Raw genomic sequence first — 24,874 nt, forward strand, 5'->3', positions numbered from 1 at the left:
TCCAATACTACACACATCTAGGTAGTTCAGTGGAAATGCAACCCTAACCTTAACAGAATTGTGAGTTTACTTGGAAAACTAAATCATGACATTTATAAGAAGTGTGAATAGGGCTAAACAACAAGGTATCATGTTCATTTGCTTTTCTTCATTCAGTCTTCCCATATTAGGTAAATTACAAGGTTTAAGCAAATGATTAGGATGATTTAGGTTTAAGATTAAGATACTAAAAGTTATTAAATCACCAAAACAATACAACTCCTCAGTAAAGAAATTAAAAAGCACTTCAGTATTCACAGCAATATTTATGGTGTAGCAAAACTTTATTTCAGTACACATTTCATAAATGTGTTCGAAAACATACAATTTACATTTTTGCACGTACATATTTATCACCATATGATAAACTAAACTGCAACCAGAAAGCTAAGGTAACACCATAACAAATAAATATACAAGTTATCATAAAACAGAAGGATGGTAGGTATGCTATCTCTAACTTTAACCTTGCTCAGGTCCCCATTACAGGATAAATTATTTTATAACATTGCATACAATAGGTGCTGCAACTAGGTTAGGTCTAGTCTTACATTAATTTTTTTGTCCTCTTTGTCTCATTCAGAATCCTTTAAATATATGGAACTGATGGTCACTTAGCCTAATTACATAAATGTTAATCTAAAAAATGTCTTGGTAAATGTTGGGCTGAGATCTTAATGTAAGGATAGCTTTTATGTACATAAATGCATTTAACTGTCTTAAATATTTTTTTTTTCTACAGTAAAAAGCAAATAATTACAAAGGACATCTACTTGGTGCCTGTTAAGTCTTTCTCCTAATTTAGTTTTAAAATTATTCAGTTAATTTAATTCACAGATTCACAAGTGCCCATCAGACTAGGTTGTAAAATGGAGTTTAAATAACACTGTTTGAGGAGTGGTGATATCTGCCACCGCCAATTCCTGTCCATCAGCCAGACCAAGTTCTGCAAAAAAACAAAAAAAAGAATACATTTCACTACAATAGAACAGGTATGATACATTCCTTAAAAGGTAAAGTAATTGCAATAATTTAATAATTAAGCATGATAAGAGACGTTATTGGAACAATAGCTAATTAATGCAATCTGACATTTATTTTTGTACATATCGAATTTATAACCTCTGTTCTCCCTCTTTCAAAGACAACCAGAAACAAATTTCCAAATTATATATTTTTTCCAGATAATGCTATTGAACTTTTTAAATGAAGTTCCCAGAATCCCAAGTTATCCTGGCAGCAACCATAATAATAATGCTAGCTGTACTCAAACCTGATTGGCTGATAATTGTTAATGGTTTTGAAATATGCAAGTACTGTATCACTATCAAATTAACCACATAAATACATCACAGATCAAATGTTATTACCTTTCAGTGTCTTGGAAAGATTTGGTCTCGTTCTTTCTTCAATAGAGGCTACAGTCTTTAAAAAAGAAAAAGCATGTTTAGTATTCTTTGGCGATAGCATGCTAGTTTCTCCAATTGGACCTTAGACACTGTAGAATTATGCTTAAATCCACAATTTCCGTAATGTCATGACATGAGATTAAGATAAAGTAACCAGGTTACTTAAATTAAACCTTCTGAAAGAAATAAGGAAAACATGTAAATGTGTTAAGTCATGAATGTAATAATTCTTAACAGTTAATTAAAGCACATTAGCTTTTATTCTTGCTTTAATGTTGCCAAAAAAAGCTATTGACCCATGTCAGATAATAATACTTAAATTAATTAACATGAGAAAAAAACGTCACATTTAAAAACTCACCTGTAAATAAAGTGTTTTGTTTTTCCCTTCCAAAGTTGCTGTAATGGCTGGAGATTTCATTTGCCTGCAAAAATTACAACCGTAAATGAAAACATTATACCGAGATATGAAAACTACAGCAAATGTTGAGATTTTAATAACTCCAAAACCCTACAAACAATATGCATAATAATCAAAGTATTTCCTGCCCTTTAAACACAATTTTAGCTTCCATCAAAGTGTGTTGATATATATTAACTATAGTCAGATCATTTTACTTACAAAGACGCGTTTTCAGTGAGGTAATTCAGCACTTCCTGGAGTTTGGCTGATGGAGGGAACTGCAGCTCCTGGGGCACCTGACTGCAGGCCGAGCAATTTTCCTTGTGAAAAATAAGTTCCAGAACATGTAAAGAATAAATCTTAGACTTCATGTAAAACATATAATAAAAGTCTTCAACTAATCTCAGCGAATACCTTTTAATAACAAAGTTATACTGGGCAGAACAGAACTATGTAAATCGGAGAACAAAAACTCATAGCTTGAGCCAGTGTTTCTCCTATAGTGTGCTGTGAGACACACTGGTGCTTAATGCGTGAACAGGTGTGCCATGGATTTTTTTGAGAAGTCACATGGCAAAAATATAAATAAACTTCCTGTTTAAATTCATTAACGAAAGACTGGCGTTCTGCACAATTTATGAAGTTAAGCAGATGAGCCTTATTTATATATATTAGAGCATTGTACAAGTTCATGTCAAAAACTTCACTTAATATATAGGGATACGAATTGATTAACCTAAAACTTAATAGATTTTTTAATTTTTTATTGCGATTTCTTAAGAATACAAATAAAATCAATACAGATAATTAGCCTAACACCTAATTAAGAAAATAGGGAAACACTGGCTTAAATAAATGATCTCTGTCCTTGTCTAAATAAGTCTATAATATGCACAGCTAATTATATCTGATATAGCAAGCATCTCTCGAGCTCTTAATTATAATCTCCAACATTATTGCCCTAGTAAGCATACAGTTAACTGTCCAGTTGAAGCATTAAAAAAATATCGGCTTACCTTTCTTTCTGCTTCAAACGTGTATGTGTAAAGACCATCTACATCATTGAACACCAGATAATTATTTAGAGGAATGTATGCACTAAAAAAAAGACAAAAAAAGTGTTGAAAAATGGGGAAGAATACATTAATAACATCAAGACTATAAATGTAAAATATGGAATATACGATTTAAAAACCTACCTTGAAGCGATTTTAAAAACTTCAGTAGCACAGATCGCTGAAAGAAAATAAAATGTTTTGAATTAAGTACTGAAACAGACTTGTGATCAATGTAATTATATAGTGATACAAAGAGAACATACCAGCAATTACTGCATTTGTTGAAGCAACAGCAGGGATGATTCTTTTCACAACACCTATTCAAGAAACAAAGAGGCATTACACTTCAGATAAGAAACTTTCACCTGACCTTCTGATACTAAAAAGCTGAATCCTTGCTTTTCTTTTTTGAAACCTTTAAAAATACAAATCCCCACTCACGAATCTCAGAAGTAATAATGTTACAGTCCCAGATCTCATACAGTACTCAAAGCCGACAGGTGTATTCAGTATTTAATAGTCCTGAAATACTAAGGCACTTTCCATAGAGAAAGGTTTCCTTACCTTGTGTGAGTCTGTATGTGACGCCAGTAATATTAAACTGAGCTGCCCGCTCCAGGGACTTCTGAAACACCCACTGGATATGTTCTGGGTCGTCCCCATCCAGAGTCACTCCCTCTGAAGAAAGAAGGATTAAAACTTATTTCATTAATTTAGACTTTTTGAGGTTGATGCCATGTGATGGTAGAGCACAGTGAAAGTACTCTAGGATGTGTACAAGCTCCACTACCTAACAAAACAGACTGAATTCACTTTAGAGAACTTCATGAACCCCATCTCAGGTTTACCTCCGAAAGGTTTCTCCTTCGGCCACTGCAGTATCCGGACATACTCAATACAGTGTTCTGGTAGCCGTGGCATGGACGCTATCGTGCACATGGGAAAATTGATCTGAAAGAAAACAAGTATACACTTCTCACATCAAATATTCTAGAAACTGTAAGACATTAAAGATGCTAATCACTGCAAATATGACATGAACTTGCACAATGCTTTCCATAATGCTGTGTGTGAAAGACAAATAATGTACAATAATACCTTTTGGATTTAGAAAGAAATTTCAAGTACCTGTGGTGGATAAAGTTCAAGTGTGCAATCAATGCACGCTGTCATTCCAGGCAATATAACACGTGCGTTGCCTTTGAAGCCCTCCGTTCCCCCATCAATGAGAGGGATGATGGAACTGGGATCCAAAACACCATCCTCGTAGCTTAAGAGTGACATCTTAAGAACAGAAAAAAAAAACGTAATGCAATTCAACTCTACAGCTGCTAATAGAAACAAAGTAAAATAATGAAGTTTCAGCATAATGTATCAGTGTAACCTCAAAACTAGGACTTTTTTTTTTTAGCTTACATTAACACAGGATCTATTAAATTGTAAAATTAGAATAGTTTAACAATGTGGCACGTATATTTTGTCAACCTTATTATGGATTTTATTACAAATAATTGATAAATACCAGCATGCCATTGATCCACCTCCTTGCAATGATTGAATCCAGTCCACATACGATTATGTGAAATTCTAAGGAAACAATAATGGAAAGTACAGCAAGACCTAGTTAGAAACACATGATGGAATATTAATCTTGATAACAAAGGCTATAAAAGTGATTTGAATTTGAGTGATAATTTAATCTATGTTGATCTTAAAGCAGGTAATATCTGAATGTAAAATAAAAACAAAAATGTAAGAATACAGAGACAAAAATAGGTAATCCTCAGAGAATCCTAAGTAGAATTTAAGTACAATTTAAACTGGAATTTACACATTTTAGATCAGTTTATTTTCCGTTTAAGATAAAATATACAAACGTTACTTACGTCTATAAAATGAATCATCAAAGTCTTGTATTTTTTTGAAGTACCTATACATGTTGTTAAGAAATCAATTTTTTTTCCCCATTATACTTTGGAATTAACAGTTTTCTCCTCTTTACCTAGAAGAATAGTAGGCCAATGTGTGAATCACCTTTCACATAGACATCTGCTTAATACAAAAATAAACTAATTTTGATACTGACAGGGTTACATATTAAAGCTGTATATCATCCCTGGGAAAGGATACGGGACAACATTGCAGCCGGGGATGCGACTGTTGATAAATTCTGCGGCCACTTCTGCTTTGGGCCGTCCCACATCTTTGGGCCTGATACAAGGGAAATTAGTCACATTTAAGGACAAAACAAGACATGTACACATCTCAAGAGGTATATATGTATTTTAATATCAATATTAGCACTACAAATTGCTTATTCTGCAAAAAATAACTGTGGCCAAAACGTAATTTACACAATGTAGAGACAAAATATTAAAAACTGAATGTGGTCAAACAGATCTTAACAATGAGCACTTACCTAAATAGAAACTGTCTATTTAAATTGGAGACATCAATGGTATCCATATCAACTACATGAATATGTTGAAAGCCAGACAAGGCCTGATGGGGGGGGAAACAAATAATTACAAAAAAAAAGTAAATTAAAAAAAATATATGTTTTAGGATATTAAATCAAATAGTCAAATGTAGAATGTATTATCTCAATAATTAAATGCTTTCCTAGTATCCAGAAAAATAAACACTTTCTGGAACATGAAGCTGAAGGAGTGTTATTTTAAAGAAGTTTGCATATGTTGGAGAAAGAATGAGTAGCCAGAATTAAACCCGTTTTAAACTGGGAAATGACTGCAGGAGAGACCAATTCCAAACATGCCAACCCTGTAATTTTCCCATTTAGAGAGAAAGAGGATGCTAGTAACTACCATTTAAATGGCCCTGAGAAGTACTGAACAAACAATAATACTAACCACTTAATGTCTTTAGTACATTGTGTTGTTTGCAAAGGAACAATTGAAAACATGGTCAGCTTCCTGACAGGGATGTCATTCGTGAACAAGCACAGCCTGCCATGGGCAACATGAATGCATCTTTTCCAGGCATAGCACATCCTTATATTTCATAACCATGTAAATGTGAGCACCAGAGTATGAGAAAGCAAACAGGATCTTAGTACTACTAAGGATATTAAGTGAGAAGTAATATTTACATATGTATAATTTAGTGCTCAGGGCTCTACAGTTTAAGGAAGAAAGAAACAATCTGTATTGATTTATTGAATGCATGTTGCAGTACAGCAGTAAGCTTTATCAGAATTTGATTTATCTTTCACACTTTATAATGTACAAAAAAAAATGATTATGTACATTTGCCTCAATGCATCAACCTACTTTTCTGCTGATCACAGGCTTAACTTAGGCATTCTCAAAAGGGTTGACTTTGAGTCAGTCAAGTACAGTTTCAGACATGCCTTGTGACAGACTGTTCTATAGGCATGTTGGTCCAAATTATTAGATTACAAGGGTAATGTGATAATTTAGATTAAATCACTCAGATTAGTGATCTGAATGAACACCCTGCTGTGTGTACCAGGAAACCAGGAATGCCTGGGAGTCCAGCATCTCTGTTGGACTCACATATGGAGGTGAGGAGAAAGTCTGTAATGTTTCCTAGATCACTATAATTCATCCTATTCAGTAGCATGGTCAAATATGTGGATTTAACTGATGTATTTTTATAATATATCAATCAACAGATTAAATTATGCAGGTGTAACATTTCCTTACTTAACTGGGGTCCAAAAGATTTACAAGTTAACTACTCCTGTTTCAAGGACATTTGTGCTAGAAGGCAAAAACATAACTTCCCAAGGTCACAGAAAAATATATAAATCACAAACATCTTATTTTTCCATGTTAGCCTAATTTAAACTTGTAATATCAAGAAAGACCAGATCATACCAGATTTTTTAGCAGTTCACATCCAAGCCCTCCAGCTCCAATGACCAGTATCTTGCATGTTTCTAATAAAAACTGGAGTGACTAAAATACAAATACACACATTAATGTTAATAAAAACAAAGACAATCTTTCAGTCTCAAATAAATAGTAATACTACGTAATTAATGAGACATCAGGAAAAGTTTATATTTTGTAACGTTTTAATCAATTTTAAGGTTCATCCACTACCAAAGATAGGAAAACAATGCTGTACATTATAACAAGAACATATCTTGCATAACTTCCCAATGGGTGAATATATTAAACATTTATACACAGTTAATAGGAAATACTACATTTTTAAAAGATTGCTTCACTGAAACAGCTCAAATAATAAAATGGGTTTTTTCTCACTTCAGCGCTTGGCTCAAAATCTGGGTGTGTGAAAGGTCCTGATCGCTCAAGGAACTTCCGGACGTGGTTCCAGCGACCTTCCCAGTCTCCACCGTCCCCACACCCACCATCCACAGCCATTCTGCACAGGACAGAGAACTCAGCTACAGAAATCAGTTGGAAACCAGTCAGGTCTGTTCATCCACTCAACACCTCTGAGGTTCTCAAATATATTACCTATACACCAAAACTGCTTTGTGCATGTTTTGTTGACAATATATACAAACTTGAATAACTCAAAATGTAATTTGCTTTATAAATTGTACTTTTTTGTATTGTACATTTTTGTTTTAATTGGTAGTGAAATTAATATTGACTTCCAAAATAGAATCAAGTGTGTTTAATTTCTGAAACCAATAGCAAGTTACATTCATATGCTCAAGAATAGGGGGTGGGGGTTGTATTTGTACCCTTTTAAATGTCAAGCACAATAGTGGTAGCCTATATTCCTCACACAAGATGATGCTTAGTAAGCTAGCTTTTTGTGTGACCACTATTTACTGTGGATGTAGATTAAGAGCGTAGCAGTGTGAAAGAGTTGGAAACATGCTACATTTTCTTGGTATTTCAATGTTCAGATATCTGGTTCATTTGCATATGATTCACAATGTCCTCAAATAGAATAGATTGAAACAGTGACATATTAATAATAACAACAATAATGGTTTTGCTATGATTTTATTTCTACATTTTTATAGGGAAGCTTTTAAACAAGGTGCAATACACTATAGTTCTTGTTCATTAAAATCAATGTTAACTAGCCCTCAGTACGGTAAATAACGTGTTCTGCAACAGGAAAGGAGTACTGGATTAAAGAGTGAAAATTCATTGAGATCATTTAGAATCCAATTCGCCTACTTAGAGGTTATGATATCATGCACAGATCAGAATTAGTGGAGGTATTTTACCTTCGGCCACAGTTAGAGACAACTGAAAACCAACTCATCTGATATTTTGAAAATGAATATAAACTGCACAATGGTCGTTCGTTTAATAAATTACTGAAATTTAATGAATTGACACATCAATGCCTAAGTACTCCGAGCACGTAACCTCAAACCTGCTGCCAGTTTTTAGTATTTCATCACTAACTTCTCAGTCAGCTCTTGTATTCTCCTTCTTTTCTTCTCCCTAAAAAGAGAGAATAAAAGAAGGTTCAAACACGCTTTTTCAGCAGGTCATAAATGAGATTATTTAAGCACTATTTTGTAGATCTGTCTGAATCTCCTTTCACGGATACTTACGGCTCCTCCACATCCGCCATATTTTCCTGATCCCATCTCCTCCCAGAATGCTTCACACTTGTGGATACTAAACCATAGACATATAATAGAAATGGATTGGTCTGTTGCTAGCTGAGCGAGTTTACAGTCTGCCATCTTGGATGAGAATAAAACACGCTCCTGGAAGTTGTAATCAACGTTAACGCAGTTTTCGGGATTTAAATAATGTAATATGTTGTCTTAAATAAAGAAAGATCCTCCCAATCATCAATGCTGACAATTACATTACTCTTTAACCCCTGTTTTTAATATATTTGTACAATTATTTTACCACGTTTTTACTCTGGGACAACAATGTCACAACCACTCTAGTCTAATAGTTATAATAGTGGGTTGTACAGTAGAACAGTGTTTTCCTACTTAAACTTAAAACCTTAACCTTATTATTATTATTATTATTATTATTCATTTATTAGCAGACGCCCTTCTCCAGTGTGCAGAATAGTGCAACATAATTCAAATATTTTTCAAAGCGTACGTTTGTTCATTGAACAGGATATATGGTTTTAATCTTTCATATTGTGTAGTGTTATAGACTCAATTTCATGTTATTTTGCAGTACAGTGATCTTTTTATCACTCAAGATGGCCGTGCATTTCTCACTCACAAACATGGTTTGTCGTGGCACATATTAACCTATACCGATCTCCGCCTTTCTTTCCGTCACGCCACATGAATGCTTGTGGAATATACAGTACAAGATATTGTATACTTACACACACTGTATACGTCTAATACTGCTACTAATTCAATACAAATACAAATACAAATGCATAGGCTAAATCAAATTATGTACATGTCGAGCAACTTTAAATGACAAGGCTGTCACAAATGATGCCATCTTTAAAAAGTGAGTTGCCATACTGGTTATTTTCAGATGCAGCCCACAGATCATGTTTTATTCTGTTTCATCGCGAGAAACAATGGTCGAGCTGGTGTAGCGCAGACACCCGCAGTTCTGCGCAGATCTGCAGAATCCCTTCGATGCCATTGGTGGAGCGGCGCAGATCCGCGCAGAACGGGGGAAATCTGCGCAACACCAACGCGACCAAGAGACGTTGACCCGCCTGCTTCTTAACCCGACGTTGCAGCCCCGGCTGACGTTTCATGCGCGGAGTGGTAAGCCACGGTAAACATGGCCGGAATGGAGATAGCCCCGCTCAGACCCTGGGCTGATTTTTACCCGGGGCCCGATCGCTTTGGCAAACCAGACGTGGGCGACCTGTCGAAGTGGAACAACAGGGTGGTCAGCAACCTGCTCTACTACCAGACCAATTACTTGGTAATGGCCATCATAGTCTTCCTGATCGTGGGGTAAGTAGGCTTCTCCACTTGCTACCGAGTCAAACAAAAATCCACACCCTTCATTAGCAAAAAGCTAAATCCCGTGCACTCGTCATCAACGCGTCCAATGCGGGTGTGTTTGCACATCGCCTGCACCCGCACTCTGGCAATTAAAACACCGACACACAGCAAACGCGACTTCAGGTAGTGATGTGAGCATGGCTGCCAAATCATCATCATCATCATCATCATCATCATCATCATCATCATAAGACAAATGATGAGCTTTTGCTGGTGACACGCTGGTCTGTGGATGCTGTGGAGCTGCAGTTTCAGGAAACCACAGGCGGGAAGCACACGTTTGAGGCTGTGCTATTTAAAAAGCAGTTTAAAAGTTGGCGTTGCAGATACTGACATCAAACAAACTGAATGTGTCTGGCGCATTGTGTGTACAAGAGTTAGAATTACATGTTTTGTATTTGAACTGGATACTGTAGCTTATTGTGTGTGTGTGTGTGTGTAATTTCACTTTCCCTTTTTAATAACCCCTTAACCTTCGCTGAGCTCGTATTTCCACCCGACACTGAGCCCATCACAGTGCAGCCATTCAGCTGCCAGTGTTTCCAGACGAGGCCAAAGCCTTTGCTTGGATTTCTAGCATGCTTTCTTGTACTTACCATGGGGCCAGTATAGAGCGCTTCTACTGAGCTCCACTCAGCATGCCCCAGCATCAGGCTTGTGTGTTGAAAAAGGGCATTGCAATGTGAACTGTTACTTCATCTATAAAAACAGGTTAACAATGCAGATGATCTTCACAACCTCCAAGGTACTGTCAGATGAACCCACACAGTGACTGGGTTATGAGACGGGTGTTCATAATACAAATAAAAGCATAATTTAAATAAAAATGTTATGTCACGTTAATTCTCTATGGAGTCATTTCTTTCCAGCATTAAGTGATCTCTCATGGGCAACATCATGCTTAAAATATGTTTTATTGTTTTATATGAAATAGGGTAGAATGTCATTTGTACTGAACTCTGTATGAAATACTAAAAAGTCTGTTTGTTGGCCTAATCTTTCTTCTATATGTGTTTCTGATACATTGTTGCCACATTGTTGGAGTTTTTGCTGCACTGATGCTACATTTCCTATTAGAATCAAAAGCCAAATAAAGAAATGGCACCAAACATTTTACATCAGCTTTTAGATTTATTCCCAAACTGAATAAGATATTAGTATGATTTTGCAGCCAGAACTTGTCAGAGTGCGGTTAGACGATGCAAAAGCAGATACAAACTATACAAAATGTTGCTACAATTTGAAGCAGAAACTGTTTATCAATGTTAATCTTCGCCAGACTTTGACTTATACAATATAATATCCATATCCATCATGTTTATATAAATCTTCTCCATCTCCTTCTTATTATGTGAAATTATTTATAAAGTAAATATTTGCATGTCATACATCGATTTAAATTGTTTTCGGAGTATAAATATTCTGGCACTTTGCTGGAGTAGGCATATGCCAAATACTAAATTACATACAGCACTCTAAACGCTGTAGCTTAGGGTCGTAATAATATGTGCATATTTCATTGGTTCAACATGACAGCTCTGCTCCACCAACTGAAAAGTGGGGATAAGTGCTGTTTATGAAGATTATAAAAAGCTGTAGAGCGGTCTGTAGGCTATAATTATTTTTTGTCAAATTACATTTTTATTTTCTGTAAAAGCACTGGCAAAAGTTGTATATTGTATATTCATTACACAGAAGCCTTCTGTCATGATTGCAGAGCTAGATGTTTGAACTGGTTTACTGTGCGCTTGCAGACACCAAAGACTAAAGGTTAAATGGGGAAACTAATTCAGTGCATTTTCAATTAGTCAGACTGTATGGTTCATGCTGTGGAGATACTGTTAGTTGTTTCCAGACTGGAAACTTGGAGTCAGTTTTGCTAAATATAGATTTTGGCTGCTGGACTGTGATGACACATGGTTGCTAAAGGCTGTTGGGCCCTGTGCAGCCTCCAATTAAATCCGCTGCCATGGAGGGAGAAAAGGGCTTCTCAGAACTCATGACTATAGAGACATAAGGGGTGCATTTTTTTTTTTTTTTTAAAACACCTGTCTGTAAAATGGAACAATGAAAGTATGTTTGTTTTATGTGAATAAATAGGCAGGTCATTTAAATGTATCTGTATATAATGTGTATTTTTATTGGATATTCATCATTTTAATATTTGGAAAAGCAGGGAAAATGTATTTCCAACTTGGACAAATACATTTGAATTAAAATCAAAATAACACCAATGTCCGAAACACGTATTGAATCTCAAAACTTATTTGAGAAATTTCTGTTGCATGTGTGAATTCATCTATTCCCAAGAAGCATGAGGAATCTATGAATATAACAGCAGTGTTTAACTCTATTCATAGTGGAAATGAAAACCACATAAAACAAAAAAAAATCTATCTGAAAAATAATAATAATATTGATGTATTAACTTTATTTGGTCACCAGGGGGAGCAATGCATTAACAATTAGGAGGGACTAAAAACTAAGCTTTCAAATTTACATTAAACAAAGCAATTCAAGATATAATATTAGGAATGTGACAGGCTTTAATGTTACATTTTGTGGGAGGGTTATGCAGAACAGTTCATGAATATGCTTATGAGGTTATATTTTTGGTTTTATTGCAGGTTTCTGAACCCCCTGGCAATGATCCTAGGTGGGACAGTGGTCACTCTGGTATTCGTTGGCTCGGTGTGGGGAGCTGAAAACAAGGCCGTGATCAAGAATTTCAAGAAGCAAAATCCATTTCTGTTTGTGATCCTCATCATGCTCACCAGCTATTTCCTCATGTCCCTTTTCGGGGGGGTGATGGTCTTCATTTTTGGAATCACCTTTCCACTGCTCTGTATGTTGGTTTCATTATTGTTTCCAGAACATCTACAACTAAGTTCCCCTCCAACAAAACTGTTTTGCCGTTCGAAAGTGTTTCTTAATGATTGTTTTCCCAGGCGAACATTCAAATGCCAAACTCTATTAATGTCTTCTCTCTTTAAAAGAAAAACATTTGCAAATGACCAGGAAAGCATCAATGTGTTCGAAAATAATAATACAAAAACATATATAAGTTCTTACTGCTACAACATGTGACCCAAGAGTAAAAGGACTGCAAATTTGGAATTATGGTTTCTTATTTCCTGTGGTCTGAATTGCTTAGAAAGGAACAAATCTGTCAAAATTTTCCCTCTGGACCCAGGGCTGGTTGTGTTAATTGATAGTGTCTTGGAAAACTAAGCTTTGCTACTCAGCCCCTCCTAAGGTGTTAACAGCATGATAGCCAGATTTTGTTTACTGGTTGCTAAGCAGTCAGACCTCACAAACACAGTGCTGACTGTTGGCACATCAGGTAGAAACAGGACATCAAAGTTGGATTCTGAACAGTTGAACACTTATAATATTAGAAAGGGCTCAATAAATAAAACAAATGAAGGTAGCATTTGAGCAGTTCACTTATCTAGAATGATTCCCAAGACAATTGCAGTATATCCGTATAATACTATTCAGTATATAATCAGACTAACAGAAGAGTTAGAAGTGTATTTGTGTTCCATGTACCACAACTTCCCCTTTGATTGGAAGAGCGTCTGAAACATTCTCACTTTATTTCAGTGATTTTCATCCACGCTTCCTTGAGACTCCGCAACATGAAGAACAAACTAGAGAATAAGATGGAAGGCGTGGGGCTGAAGAAGTCACCTATGGGGGTGATTCTTGATGCGCTTGGCCAGCAGGAAGAAAACCTCAACAAGATCACAGATTTCCTTGCAAGCAAAGTGAAAGATTAAGCAACAATGTAGTGGATTCCATTTAACTTTCTCCTTTTTCCTCTAACAAAGAGAATACTCTGCTTTGTGGTAACATCTCCTTATTATAACCATACATTTTCAGGTGAAACTCTTTTCCTATAAAGTATGAACAGGCAGCATGTGTGCCCTTTTTCCCCCTCTTTTCTTCCACCCACATTCCATGTAATCTAATTCTCGATGTCCAACACCTATAGAAAAAACAGTCCTGGAAAGAAAGGATTGCTGTACATTTAAGTCATGTTGTATGTCCCCACGTCAGCTTGACCATTAGCCACACAATTCTAAATGAAATCCATTTTAAACAAGAGTATCTGTGTGCAATTGGAAAAAAAGGATATATATCCTTGTGTATAAATTTAAATCTCTTGGTGTTTGTCAGCAGGCCGGAGTTAAACCTGTATTGCACATCGTTAGACCCAATCTTTATTTATGGAGCATTTTCATAATGTTAGCAGCTATATGTATTGTATATTGCGAGTGTAAGAGAAAATTAGTTTGCAGCGCTACCTCAGAAACCTCATCTATAGATTTCCTCAAGAATCCCAGTCAGGAGGCTTCTCCTAAATGGTGTTAGTGTCTATTTAATCCACTTAAGTTACCTGAATCATGCTATCAATTGCTCTTTTCTTCTATAGGTTTTGTAACCCTTTACTGACTAGTTGCAATACAAATATTAGCTTAAAAGTTTAGTTCAGAAACCTTAGTAAAATCTAGAGAGCTTTACAATCTCAGAAGATGGCTATGCAATGTAAAAAGTAAACTGAAAAATGCAATATGATTTAGTGTGTATAGCTATGTATTTTAGTTTCATGTTTACATTTACTTTTCATTTTATCACCAAGTATGTAATTATGTTAGTATGTGTTAAAGGTTGTAAAACTTGTAAAAGCCATCTTATCACTTGAAGCACAGCCAGAATACAACACAAGTTTTTACATGAATTACAATTTCCCGATATAAGACATTATATGGTGATATTCAAGTGGTTGAAAATGTTTTTTAATCTTACTTTTCCTTGTTTTTGCTTAATTGGTGCAGATGCTTGTGCAAAATTTAGTACTTGTAAATCTATTGTATTCCAAAACTAAGGGCTCTATGTGCAACAGGGATTGGCCACACTAGACCGAAAGTGACGCTTGCAACTACATAATTTTTTGAGTAACATTCAAACAACCAACAGCTGCTTTAGCTTATTGTTCCAAGCTAGCAAAAAATGCTTAGTTGTTGCTTTGTACATGTAAACGAATAAGGGATTAAATGACTTGTTTAAAAGTCACAGTCATACCAGTTAAATTTGGATTTAATTTTACTGATTGCCTACGATACCTAATAAAGCTGGGCCATGGTTATACTATTTTAAATTAAATTGAAGATTATTGAATTGGGGTGCTGAAGTGCTCTCATCACAATATTATACTATGTGTAACATAAGGGAATAATGTAGTCTTTAGAATTTAATTTATTTGTGTGTGTGTGTATATATATATATATATATATATATATATACACACACACACACACATAATATCAAAGTGAAATCTATAGCTAAACCAGTGTGACCAATCCCTGGTCTCCAGTATCTGTCAATCAAGATTGAAATTGACCGAAAATGAACAATATACATTAAGTACATGTATCCAGCAAACAGTGTATACATGGAACCTACTTTTTACTTTTATACCAAATAATGTGCAACCAATGTAAAACACTTATTTCACATTATACAAATCAATGGAGGCACAATTTCACAGTATTATTTACCAAAGTGAGTGTCCTCTTTATTTTTTGATTAAATTCATATTGCTTAGGTTAGCATATGAGGCTGGCAAGCATGCTATGATAATCTGAGTTTGCAAACTGAAATGGCCGTAAAATGTACTGAAGATGTATGCAAAGTACATTACAAAGGAAGTATGGTTAATTATGTGCTTTGTATTTTGCTAATAATAAATGAAAATCATTGAGTTAACTGAGTTTTAAGGCATAACTACAAAGTATTGATGTTTCCGTGCTCATTAAAAAATCTCTCCATCTCTCTCTCTCTCTCTATGTATATATATATATATAAAAGCAAGGCATTGGTTCATGTGCATTTTATTTTAAATGTAAATGGGAAATAAAACCCATTAATGCAAAAACATTAAAACCTTCAGAATTCTTGAATTCATCCCATTAATTTAAGACTAAATAGGAAATTCAGTATTTAAGTAGTTTTTCACACCTCTGGAACACTTTATTAAGGAAAAGGATTAGGCCTCAAAGTTATGTCTTAATGGCAGTTGGATGGCAGACTCATGATGACTTTTTTTCTTTGCCAAAAGGGAGCAATAGACCAGAATAGTACAGGGATCTCTGTGTCAGCCTTTGCTTCGGACATTTAACCAAGGGTCTTTTTAAAGTCTGATTTTATTGTATAACCCTGGCCATATTATACAAGTTTTAAGCAGTAAAAACTGTCAGCTTACCTGAATTCTGCAAAATCTTTATTCCACAGACTAGCTCGTTCCTGGTACCGTAAAGAAACTGAAAAAAGGCAACTTTCAAGGAGGTTTAATTGATAAAAATATAACAAATTCAAATGCTTCTAAAATATACTTTATTTAGATTCTCTAAAACGTAAACTCATTTTGAACATTTTGATCTTTATGTACTTTGACAGATTTTTTTAATTTTTTATTTTTTACAAGATTAACATTTCATGTCTGAACAGTGTCATTCCACTGTCCATTTAGATGTTCCACACTTTATATAAAATCAACATTTTATATATATTTATATAAAAAACAAATACATGTAAGAAGAAATATATTTTATATATTAATAAACATAAGCATACCATCACTCATACCTTTTTATCTTGAGACACTTGTTCAGCGTAACTCAAAGGATTATATCTGAATTAGATTTAAACCTCATTGTTCTGATGGTGCTTCAGCGAAAGATTGCAAAAGTTGAATGGCTATGCTCAAGTCTAGCTAAAGATGCTGAAAAGGTATGATTGTTGATTTGTTGCAGTAGTTTTCCTTGACAGATGCCTTACAGGTAAGGGTTGTGCAATCTAAATGAAAACATACATAGTTTGCTGGCTATACATTTCAGAGTCATTTCAAAGGCCTTCAGTGTAGATACAGGAATCTTGTTCCCACACTCAAACAGCTATTATGCAGTGTCTTCAAAAAAGTCTAGTTTCTTCTGACTCCAGGACTTTCGGCAGAGGAACCTATAAGGAAAAATACATGAAAAACACATAGAGAAATGGGGAGGACAGTGTGCTTCAATTGACATTAACTAAAATAAATCTGGCTCAAAGCTAAGCAGGGCTGATTACATATTGCAACATCTCTGAATGAGGTGATACTCGCATGAATTATGTTGTGATGCAAGTATTATCCTATAAAAACGAAGTTGGACAAAAATCAACCAAATAATTAAAATGCACTTTCAAATAAGAAACAAGCAATTAATTTAAAATCAATCAAAATAATTTTGGAGTTGGAAATAAATTCCAATATTTCCAGGTTATGCTGGCTAATGATTAGTTTAATCAGATTAATCTATTATTACTTTTCATTCGCATTCCCCAATTTAAAGCAAATATACACAGAGTAGCATTCAAAGCACTCACCCAAGCATAACTTATTTCACCTGTTTAATTTGATTTGCTTTTTATTCAAAATATAATCCCATTTAGAAAGTTGTATTCAACAATAACCCTCTACATCTGCAGAATACAATCAGATGCAGATGTATCACGTGGACAAACAAGTATATTGTATTTCCATGAGGTGTTTGTCTCTTCAGATACATTTTTTAGCAGAAACTGATTAACCTTGCTACTGTACCTAATGACCTGCCATTCATTTAGCATGATCATTTGTGAATCACGGATACTGCTTACCGATTTGAGATAAGCCACATTGCTTTGCCGGATATCATTAAGCAACTGATCTCGAGGGGTCACATCAACCTTCGGGGGCTGCCTCCGTCTAGGAACAGGCTTCAGTGTCTTTATCACATCCTTAAGATTGGCTTTCTCATTCGGAGTAAGATCTCTGTTTGCATCCCTATGTCTTGGTGTCTTCTTCAGTTTAATGTCTTGCAGTGGGTTGTGTCTGGCATTGTTCAGCACTGGTTCAGGTGGATTGCGAGGTGTTTTCTTCAGCAGTGGAGGACTTGGTGCTGGAGGTGGGTACTGTGGCATTAATGGCATTGCTGGCAGGAAGCCTCCCAACATCTCCCACAGGCCAGGGGGTATCTCCAAACTGTTCTGATACATGGCCATCATTTCCTCCTGCTCTTTCATCTGTTGCTGCCTTTGTTCTTCCATTCTTTTTTGACGCTGAAGGTCCAGGTTTCGGGTGAGCAAGTTAGTCACTACCATCCTCGGGCCTGGCAACTCAAAATGATATCCTATCTTCAGCAAAGTGTTGTTTGCCTTCAGTAGCCTTGCCACCTCCATCTCGGCATGGTGACCCAGCATGTGTCTCTGGTTGTGGAACCTCAGCTCAGTGAGGCTTTCATTGAACTGCAGACACCTCAGGATGGCTACAATTCCTTTGCCTGTGATGAAGTTGGACTCTATGTTGAGGGTGGTGATACTCCTGTTCTCACGTAACATGTTTGCCAACGCAAATGCCACGTTCTCGTCGGCCCCTACATTGGCTATGCTGAAAGTCGCAACGTGCTTGTTCTTCTTAAGGGCATTCACATAATCCATTAGCATCTCTTTAGGAATGTTCTCGATGTTGTTCAGATTAACTTCTTTGACATCTGCACGGTTGTTTCGAATCTTTTCCAGGGTATTTTCCAAATTGGTTTCGTTTCCTGAGGGCCTTGCAGTTAACTTGATGAAATTGCCACCTAGAGCCAGGTTGTTTGGGATTTTCAATTTGGATATTTTCTTTTCTTCCTTTACAGGGAATTTCTCCGTCATATTTGTTTCCTCTGTTATTGTCTCCGCAGTTACACTCTCTGAATCATTTTGGACTTTGTCAGATTGTACTCCGTTACACATCTCTGATCCACTTTCATTCTTCTCAAAACATTTAATTTCTTTCTGTGGTTTGAGCAGCTCTCTGGGTGAAGTAGGTGATTCTGTGTTTCTTGTATCCTCATTGGTTTCATCTGTAACGCGGACAGGGCTTTCCTCAGTCTTTGTTGAATGTTTGTTTTCATCATCTTTAACTTTATTAATGGTCTCTTTTTCTTCTTCCTCCTCCTTCTTTCTTTCTTCTTCCTCCTCCTCCACCTCAGCCTTTACTTCAGACGTTGCTTTTGTAATGGTTTCATCCATTTCTTTTTCGGCTGCTGACTTTTCATTGTCAGAGACTTCTCTGGCATTTCTCTGGAAATAATCAACCAGTGACATGCGATCAAATGTTCCTGTTGGTTGCTTCTCTGTCTGATCTTTTTGCCTCATTCCAACTGGTACTTTCTCATCTGGATCAATATAATCAATTTCTTCTTTGTCTGCTAACTCTTCATTGTCAGAATCGTCTGTAGTATTTCTCTGGAAAGAGACACAATAATTTGTAAAATACATTTAGCTTCATTACCAATATCAGCCTATAATGTAAACACTCATTCCCTATTCATTTTTTTTAAATGTATGATCAGAACTTATTCTGCACCCAGGCAGGCATTTTTAGTTTAAATATACAAGTACATTTAAAATTACTTTTGAAAGATCATTTCATAGCTAAATATGAATGCAGTACATCATAAATATCAGCAGCAAACATGCATTAAATAACTGATGCCTTTTCATGATTCTCCATTTTAATATTTTTCTTAAACAAAAACATTATTACTGTGGTGATATTATCCACTTATAATTTAGCTACTGCTACATACTAAAATTCAGTTTACAGATATTTTGATGCCATATTGTTATTTATCCCTTTGAATCACCTGATCAAACACAGTTTTGTACACATTTATCTGTAGCTCACCTTGCTTGGTAAAAGTGTGGTTGGAACTCTTTCTTCCTCCAGCATTCGGGTGGATTCTTTCTGCCAATACAAATAATCAACCAGCGACCTGTGATCAAACGATCCCGTTGGTGGCTTCTCTGTCTGATCTTTTTGCCTCATTCCAACTGGCACTTTCTCATCCGGAGCAATAACATCCATTTCATTTTGAAGTTGCTTTAGCTCCTCCGGAGAAAGGTTGGCTAGAATCTCGTCTTCATCGATTTCCTCCGGATAGATGTCCTGGTCAGAGTTTGCACTGTGATCTGACATTTTGACTTCAGTTTTAAGAAAGTGCCCTTTCTTCAAAGAATGTAAATAGCTGGGTCTTCAGAAAGTTAAAGCACGGCAGATTTGTTAATAGGGTCTGTCAAGGTTCAGCTACAGTCTGTAGCAGTCGCAGTGTGCCCACGTTTCATGCATGTTCTAAATTAAGCCCCCATATGACGGAGAGGACGTTATTTATGTTACAAGGGGAGATACTAACATATTCTTATTTCAGACGCTTGTGTCAGCTGTACATGGCTTCCTGATAATTCTGTGCAGCTGTGACTGCTGAAGGGAGCAAGACTGACGGCAGCAGGTGGACATTGTGGGATCTGGTGTTGGCCTTCTAAGTGTCACACAGAGGCCTTCATAGACATCATTTGAGTTGTATTAAGTAATACCCTCTAAAACATTTGTTACAAAAAATCAAACACCAGTCAAAGAGTTGTGAAATTCAACCTAAAAAAATGAATGATTTATGACCAAAATAATAAACAAATAGACAAATATCTCTGGTCCATCTGTTGACTTGATTTAGTGTTTAATGTGTCCCTTATCGTAATTCTACTTAACTGCGTTCGGTTTCTGCTGGAGTGGGAGGACATGAACCGGAGCTGGCCGACTGGGTGTGAGAGCTGAGCTGTGTGCTGGTGTGTCTTGTTTACACAGCAAACCTGTCTGGGTGCTGTGGAAGAAAAAAAAACATGCTCTCCCTGAAAAAAGAACATGAGTTTCCCTTCTGGGTGATTGACTTGCTCCTTACATTTCATACATACACCCCATTTCCCTGGGTCATTATTGAATACCCACAAGATTTAAATTCATTAAGCTGCAATAAAATATCTCAATATACTGAAATTAAGATCTTGCAATCAATGGAATTCTGCTAACCATGCAAAAAAATGTGAAGTGAGACCCTAGCAAAATACTGCATATATACTCAGCAAAAAAATAAATGTCCTCTCACTTTCAACTTTTTATTTTCAGCAAACATAACGTGTAAATATTTGTATGAACATAAAAATATTCAACAACTAAGACCTAAACTGAACAAGTTTCACAGACATGTGACTAACAGAAATGGAATAATGTGTCCCTGAACACAGGGGGGGGTCAAAATCAAAAGTAACAGTCAATATCTGGTTTGGCCACCAGCTGCATTAAGTACTGCACTGCAATTTATTGCCCTGGCCACATCTGCAATCCTCATGCCTCCCTACAGCATGCCTAAGGCTCATTCACACAGATGAGCAGGGACCCTGGGCATCTTTCTTTTGGTGTTTTTCAGAGTCTTTTCAAATGTCTCTTCAGTGTCCTAAGTTTTTATAACTGTGACCTTAATTGCCTATCGTCTGTAAGCTGTTAGTGTCTTAACGACCGTCCCACAGGTGCATGTTCATCAATTGTTTATGGTTCATTAAACAAGCATGGAAAACATTGTTTAAACCCTTTACAATAAAGATCTGTAAAGTTATTTGGATTTTTACAAAATTATCTTTAAAATAGTGTCCTGAAAAAGGGATGGATCTTTTTTTGCTGAGAATATATTCTGAGAATTCAGACTGCAAACTGTGCTAGAAGAGCGAAGTTTACTAAACAGAGATCAATTACATCCACAGAAGCATCTTATCAGTGTCTGTTGGAAAAATATAACATGCTGATAAGTAAACACATATAGCAACATCACTATCACACTGATAAGAACCAGGACTAACAGGACTAGTGTTTTTCCCACACTACTTAGAGCAAACCATCTGATTCCCCAGGTGCTGCATCACCAAACTCAACATTGTTTTCAAATGGCCCACTTTCAAGATATAAGTAAGCTATGCCTCCACTTTTGTATTCCCGCCTTTGTAAAAGTTTTAATTGTGCTTTGGTTTATTCTAGAGTGAGTATGGTGTATTAAATAGCCATTTAAATCTCTGAATCATTCAGCTCTTACCCAGCTTTTAAAATCTTAACTGACTCGGTAAATTGCGTTTAGTAGACTGACATTGAATTATTATACGATTTGACACTGAAGTATTACCCGATTTACCTGTCATCACCACACACTGAGATACCTCTTAGGAAAACATGACTCCAATAACAATTTTATTATTTGTGGGGAAAAAAGGTTCATCAGGTCAGTACTCACACATATTTGAAAATAAAACCAGCCTGAAGTGAACAATGTCTGCAGATTTCAAGGTACTGGAATGCACAGTATAAATATAACTTGGAGGTCAGCAATCTCTCAGTTTAAACAATTGCATCTAAGATGAGAGGTGCTGCTAGGTTTAGCACCTTTCAGAGGATTTTAAATAGATGTTCAATCCTGAGAATTACATTTTTATGCTGTTGTTGATTTTGTATGGTTTAGTTAATTTTTAAATTGATAAAAAAAAATGGTTTGTGTATGTACACACACAATATATAATAGAACCAACTTCACACTAATAACCGCAAGTGGCGTTAACTCTTCTGATAAGATCTTTAATAGAAAGCAGGCGTAGCGCATTGACACCCCAAGCATGTTGCAACAGGAACCCAGTCAGCTCAGCTACATTATTTGCTCGGGTGGAAAAACTATCATTGGATGTTTAAAATTGTAAAGACAAATCAAAAAACAAAACTGCAGTTTTCATGCACACATGACAAAGTTTTTCACACCTTTTTTTTTTTTTATTGACACCCCGTTTTAGAACAGGTAATATAGAACGACTAGTAAGAGCAGACAAGAAAGTGTGGTTTACAAGGATTCTGTACAAATATGCAAAAGAATAAATTAAAGGCATATTCTTTTGAAGTTCCCTTTTTTGAATCCAAATGTATTTTAATACAAATAACTAAGAACCAGCTTACCAAATGAGATTGTGAACTATATATTACATGCTTTTCAAAACAATAAAAATGCTCACAAAAATGAAAACCAAATACATTCTATATACAATATTAACATGAAGATACAAATTCCTTCTCTTCTAAGGAAACAGAGCACCTGGTCCATGGATTCCAGCATGGGATGCAATAGCAGTTTAAAATAAAATAAAAAAATAAAAACAGGGAATTTTTTGCTTTGTTAAAATGTCAACATCATTCATAAACCACAGAAACACAATGTCCAGTTGAAGGTTAAAAGATAAATAAGGAAAGGATGAATGAAGTGTTTATGCAAAATAGGAGGTAGTGTAGCCCTCATGAGCAATTTAATTTGGACAAGCACAGGGAGTGGATTTACACTTCAATGCTTTCCTCATCTTACTGCAATAACAAGGAAAATGAAGAAACGGAAAAGGAAAAGTGGAATAAAATGATGACAAAGGTGCAGTGCTTCGTTGAGGCAAAGCACAACTTGTTATCCATTTGAACAGTCTTCAACTGAAGGAGTTTCAGTTTCACTGCTGTTGTGATTATGCAGAAATCTTGCAAATGTTCCTGATTGTATTTGTTATAACTAGTCTGCAATAGAAGGTTCAACATAACAGATGCAGAAGATGCATTTTATATAAACAATGATTTGTAAAAGCATGGAAAAGAACAGAAATGATTTTTTTGCTACTGTTTGTAAAACTGAGGTAACCATTCATTGACCGTGTATTAGTCCTGTTAATGACACTTTGATTAATGAAGATTTCTTTTTAAAATGTGCGTGCATCTGTAGTACACACACAAAACCAGTTATCACCAAAATAAAAAATACCAATTTCAGCTCAGTAGCTATAGAAAAGATTATATTAACATTCATTTTGAGTTTTAAATGAGGTCCTTTAGCTCTTATAACCACAAGATCAACAACTGTACAAAATGTCTATTTCCAGTTATTGTCAATCCTTCATTTAAACAGGGTCCTGAAATTCTTGCAGTACCTACCTTTTTTTTTTTTTTTTTTTTTTTTAAAGATCCTTCAACATGGCAAGATTTTTGACATAAGACATCTGGAATTTACCATTCCTGTTTTTTCTTGTCCTCAGTCCTCAAAAACATGTTTATGTCAATTTTGTCTACCTTCACAGCATTGATTGATCATAAACCAACAGTTTCTTTGAAGTGCAAATTCAGTATGTTTCCCAAGTGCCTTTGCTGCACGTCTTTAGCGCATCAATCCAACACAAAGCTTTTCAACCACATTGTTTCACCTTACATTAAGTAAGTATGTGCAAGAATTACCCTCGCAGAACACAATCCATTCATGAACACATTTTCTTGGAATAAATCTGGTTTTCTTTTGGAAATCCTTGGTGGAATAAAGTATGGTCCAAGGCACATAAAGCTTCATACAATGTGGTCAGAAAAGAGTTGCAGCTGACTACACTATTGTTCCAGGCTTGGAATCCTCATGCCAGTATAACATCTGGTCTTCAGCATCTAAGCTGCTTTCCATTTGGCTGTTTGTGGCGTTTTCCACTTCGTTCACATCTATATACGATCTAAAAAAGAAAAAGGAAAGATAAAATGAAGAGTTCACCATGAAAAGAAAATCCTATCTACAAAAAAAGAAAAGAGAAATTGCATGCATTATCAATACATGTAAATCCTCTTGCATGTAAAAAGTAAATAAAAACACAAAAAAAAGCAGATGTAATAGTGATTTCTAGGACCCCTGCCTGGGGATAGTGAAAACATGCTATAACATAGCTAGTAAAGAAACAAGTGATTTCTGGTTTTAATCATGTTAAGGAGAACTATTTGCAACACAAGGTTAAATGATTATGGTTATTGAAAAGAAAAAAACACACAGCATTTCCACCTTGCTATAAGCCAACCACCCAGCAACTCAATCCAATCAAATATGCAGGGGTCACATTTTTTTTCTTCTCGCAGATAAAAAAAAAAAAAAAAAAGCCCAGCATTGTGAACTCTTGCCAAAAAAATAAATAAATAAATAAATCCCACCACCTTTGAAGCCATTTAGATTGAAGCATATATATTCTTTGTAAATTATGCAAATACTTTCTCCCCCATAATTGAACACCAGCAGAATGAGTGTTTTTTGGCTCACCC

At 35.6% G+C, this 24,874-nt stretch overlaps 4 protein-coding genes across 7 annotated transcripts in view; 1 reads left to right on the top strand and 3 right to left on the bottom strand.

Annotated features, from left to right (window-relative positions):
• Nucleotides 1–304: 304 nt before the first annotated feature.
• On the bottom strand, nt 305–8,511 carry uba3 (ubiquitin-like modifier activating enzyme 3). Of its 4 annotated transcripts, XM_066698029.1 has the most exons (18): nt 8,446–8,511; nt 8,294–8,332; nt 7,163–7,283; nt 6,770–6,850; nt 5,329–5,411; nt 5,040–5,120; nt 4,796–4,839; nt 4,432–4,496; nt 4,038–4,193; nt 3,758–3,860; nt 3,474–3,587; nt 3,173–3,226; nt 3,051–3,087; nt 2,868–2,949; nt 2,071–2,171; nt 1,810–1,873; nt 1,410–1,464; nt 305–985 (listed from the first exon to the last, which is right to left on the bottom strand). In XM_066698029.1, exons 1-18 carry the CDS (start codon nt 8,463–8,465, stop codon nt 897–899), a joined length of 1,389 nt encoding a protein of 462 aa, XP_066554126.1. In that variant the 5' UTR covers nt 8,466–8,511; the 3' UTR covers nt 305–896. The 4 variants fall into 4 exon arrangements, with proteins under 4 accessions (XP_066554126.1, XP_066554123.1, XP_066554122.1 ...); XM_066698026.1 differs by lacking the exon at nt 8,294–8,332 and having other exon boundaries at nt 8,446–8,500; XM_066698025.1 differs by lacking the exon at nt 8,294–8,332 and having other exon boundaries at nt 7,163–7,305; nt 8,446–8,466.
• A 1,055-nt stretch (nt 8,512–9,566) lies between these two features.
• Nucleotides 9,567–15,689, top strand: arl6ip5a (ADP-ribosylation factor-like 6 interacting protein 5a). The gene is made up of 3 exons (XM_066698030.1): nt 9,567–9,798; nt 12,477–12,694; nt 13,456–15,689. The coding sequence occupies exons 1-3, from the start codon at nt 9,620–9,622 to the stop codon at nt 13,629–13,631; spliced, it is 573 nt and encodes a 190-aa protein (XP_066554127.1). The 5' UTR covers nt 9,567–9,619; the 3' UTR covers nt 13,632–15,689.
• A 541-nt stretch (nt 15,690–16,230) lies between these two features.
• lmod3 (leiomodin 3 (fetal)) lies at nt 16,231–20,238 on the bottom strand. The gene is made up of 3 exons (XM_066698024.1): nt 19,604–20,238; nt 17,551–19,161; nt 16,231–16,872 (listed from the first exon to the last, which is right to left on the bottom strand). The coding sequence occupies exons 1-3, from the start codon at nt 19,892–19,894 to the stop codon at nt 16,825–16,827; spliced, it is 1,950 nt and encodes a 649-aa protein (XP_066554121.1). The 5' UTR covers nt 19,895–20,238; the 3' UTR covers nt 16,231–16,824.
• A 1,734-nt stretch (nt 20,239–21,972) lies between these two features.
• The window catches only part of frmd4ba (FERM domain containing 4Ba), a 51,174-nt gene continuing 48,272 nt past the window's right edge, over nt 21,973–24,874 (bottom strand). Inside the window, exon 24 of the mRNA XM_066698031.1 lies at nt 21,973–24,300. Coding sequence (XP_066554128.1) covers nt 24,300 — 1 coding nt within the window. The 3' untranslated portion in view covers nt 21,973–24,299. The remainder of the gene's footprint in view (nt 24,301–24,874) is intronic.

Source organism: Amia ocellicauda, chromosome 3, assembly GCF_036373705.1.
Source record: "Amia ocellicauda isolate fAmiCal2 chromosome 3, fAmiCal2.hap1, whole genome shotgun sequence".
NCBI lineage: Eukaryota > Metazoa > Chordata > Actinopteri > Amiiformes > Amiidae > Amia > Amia ocellicauda.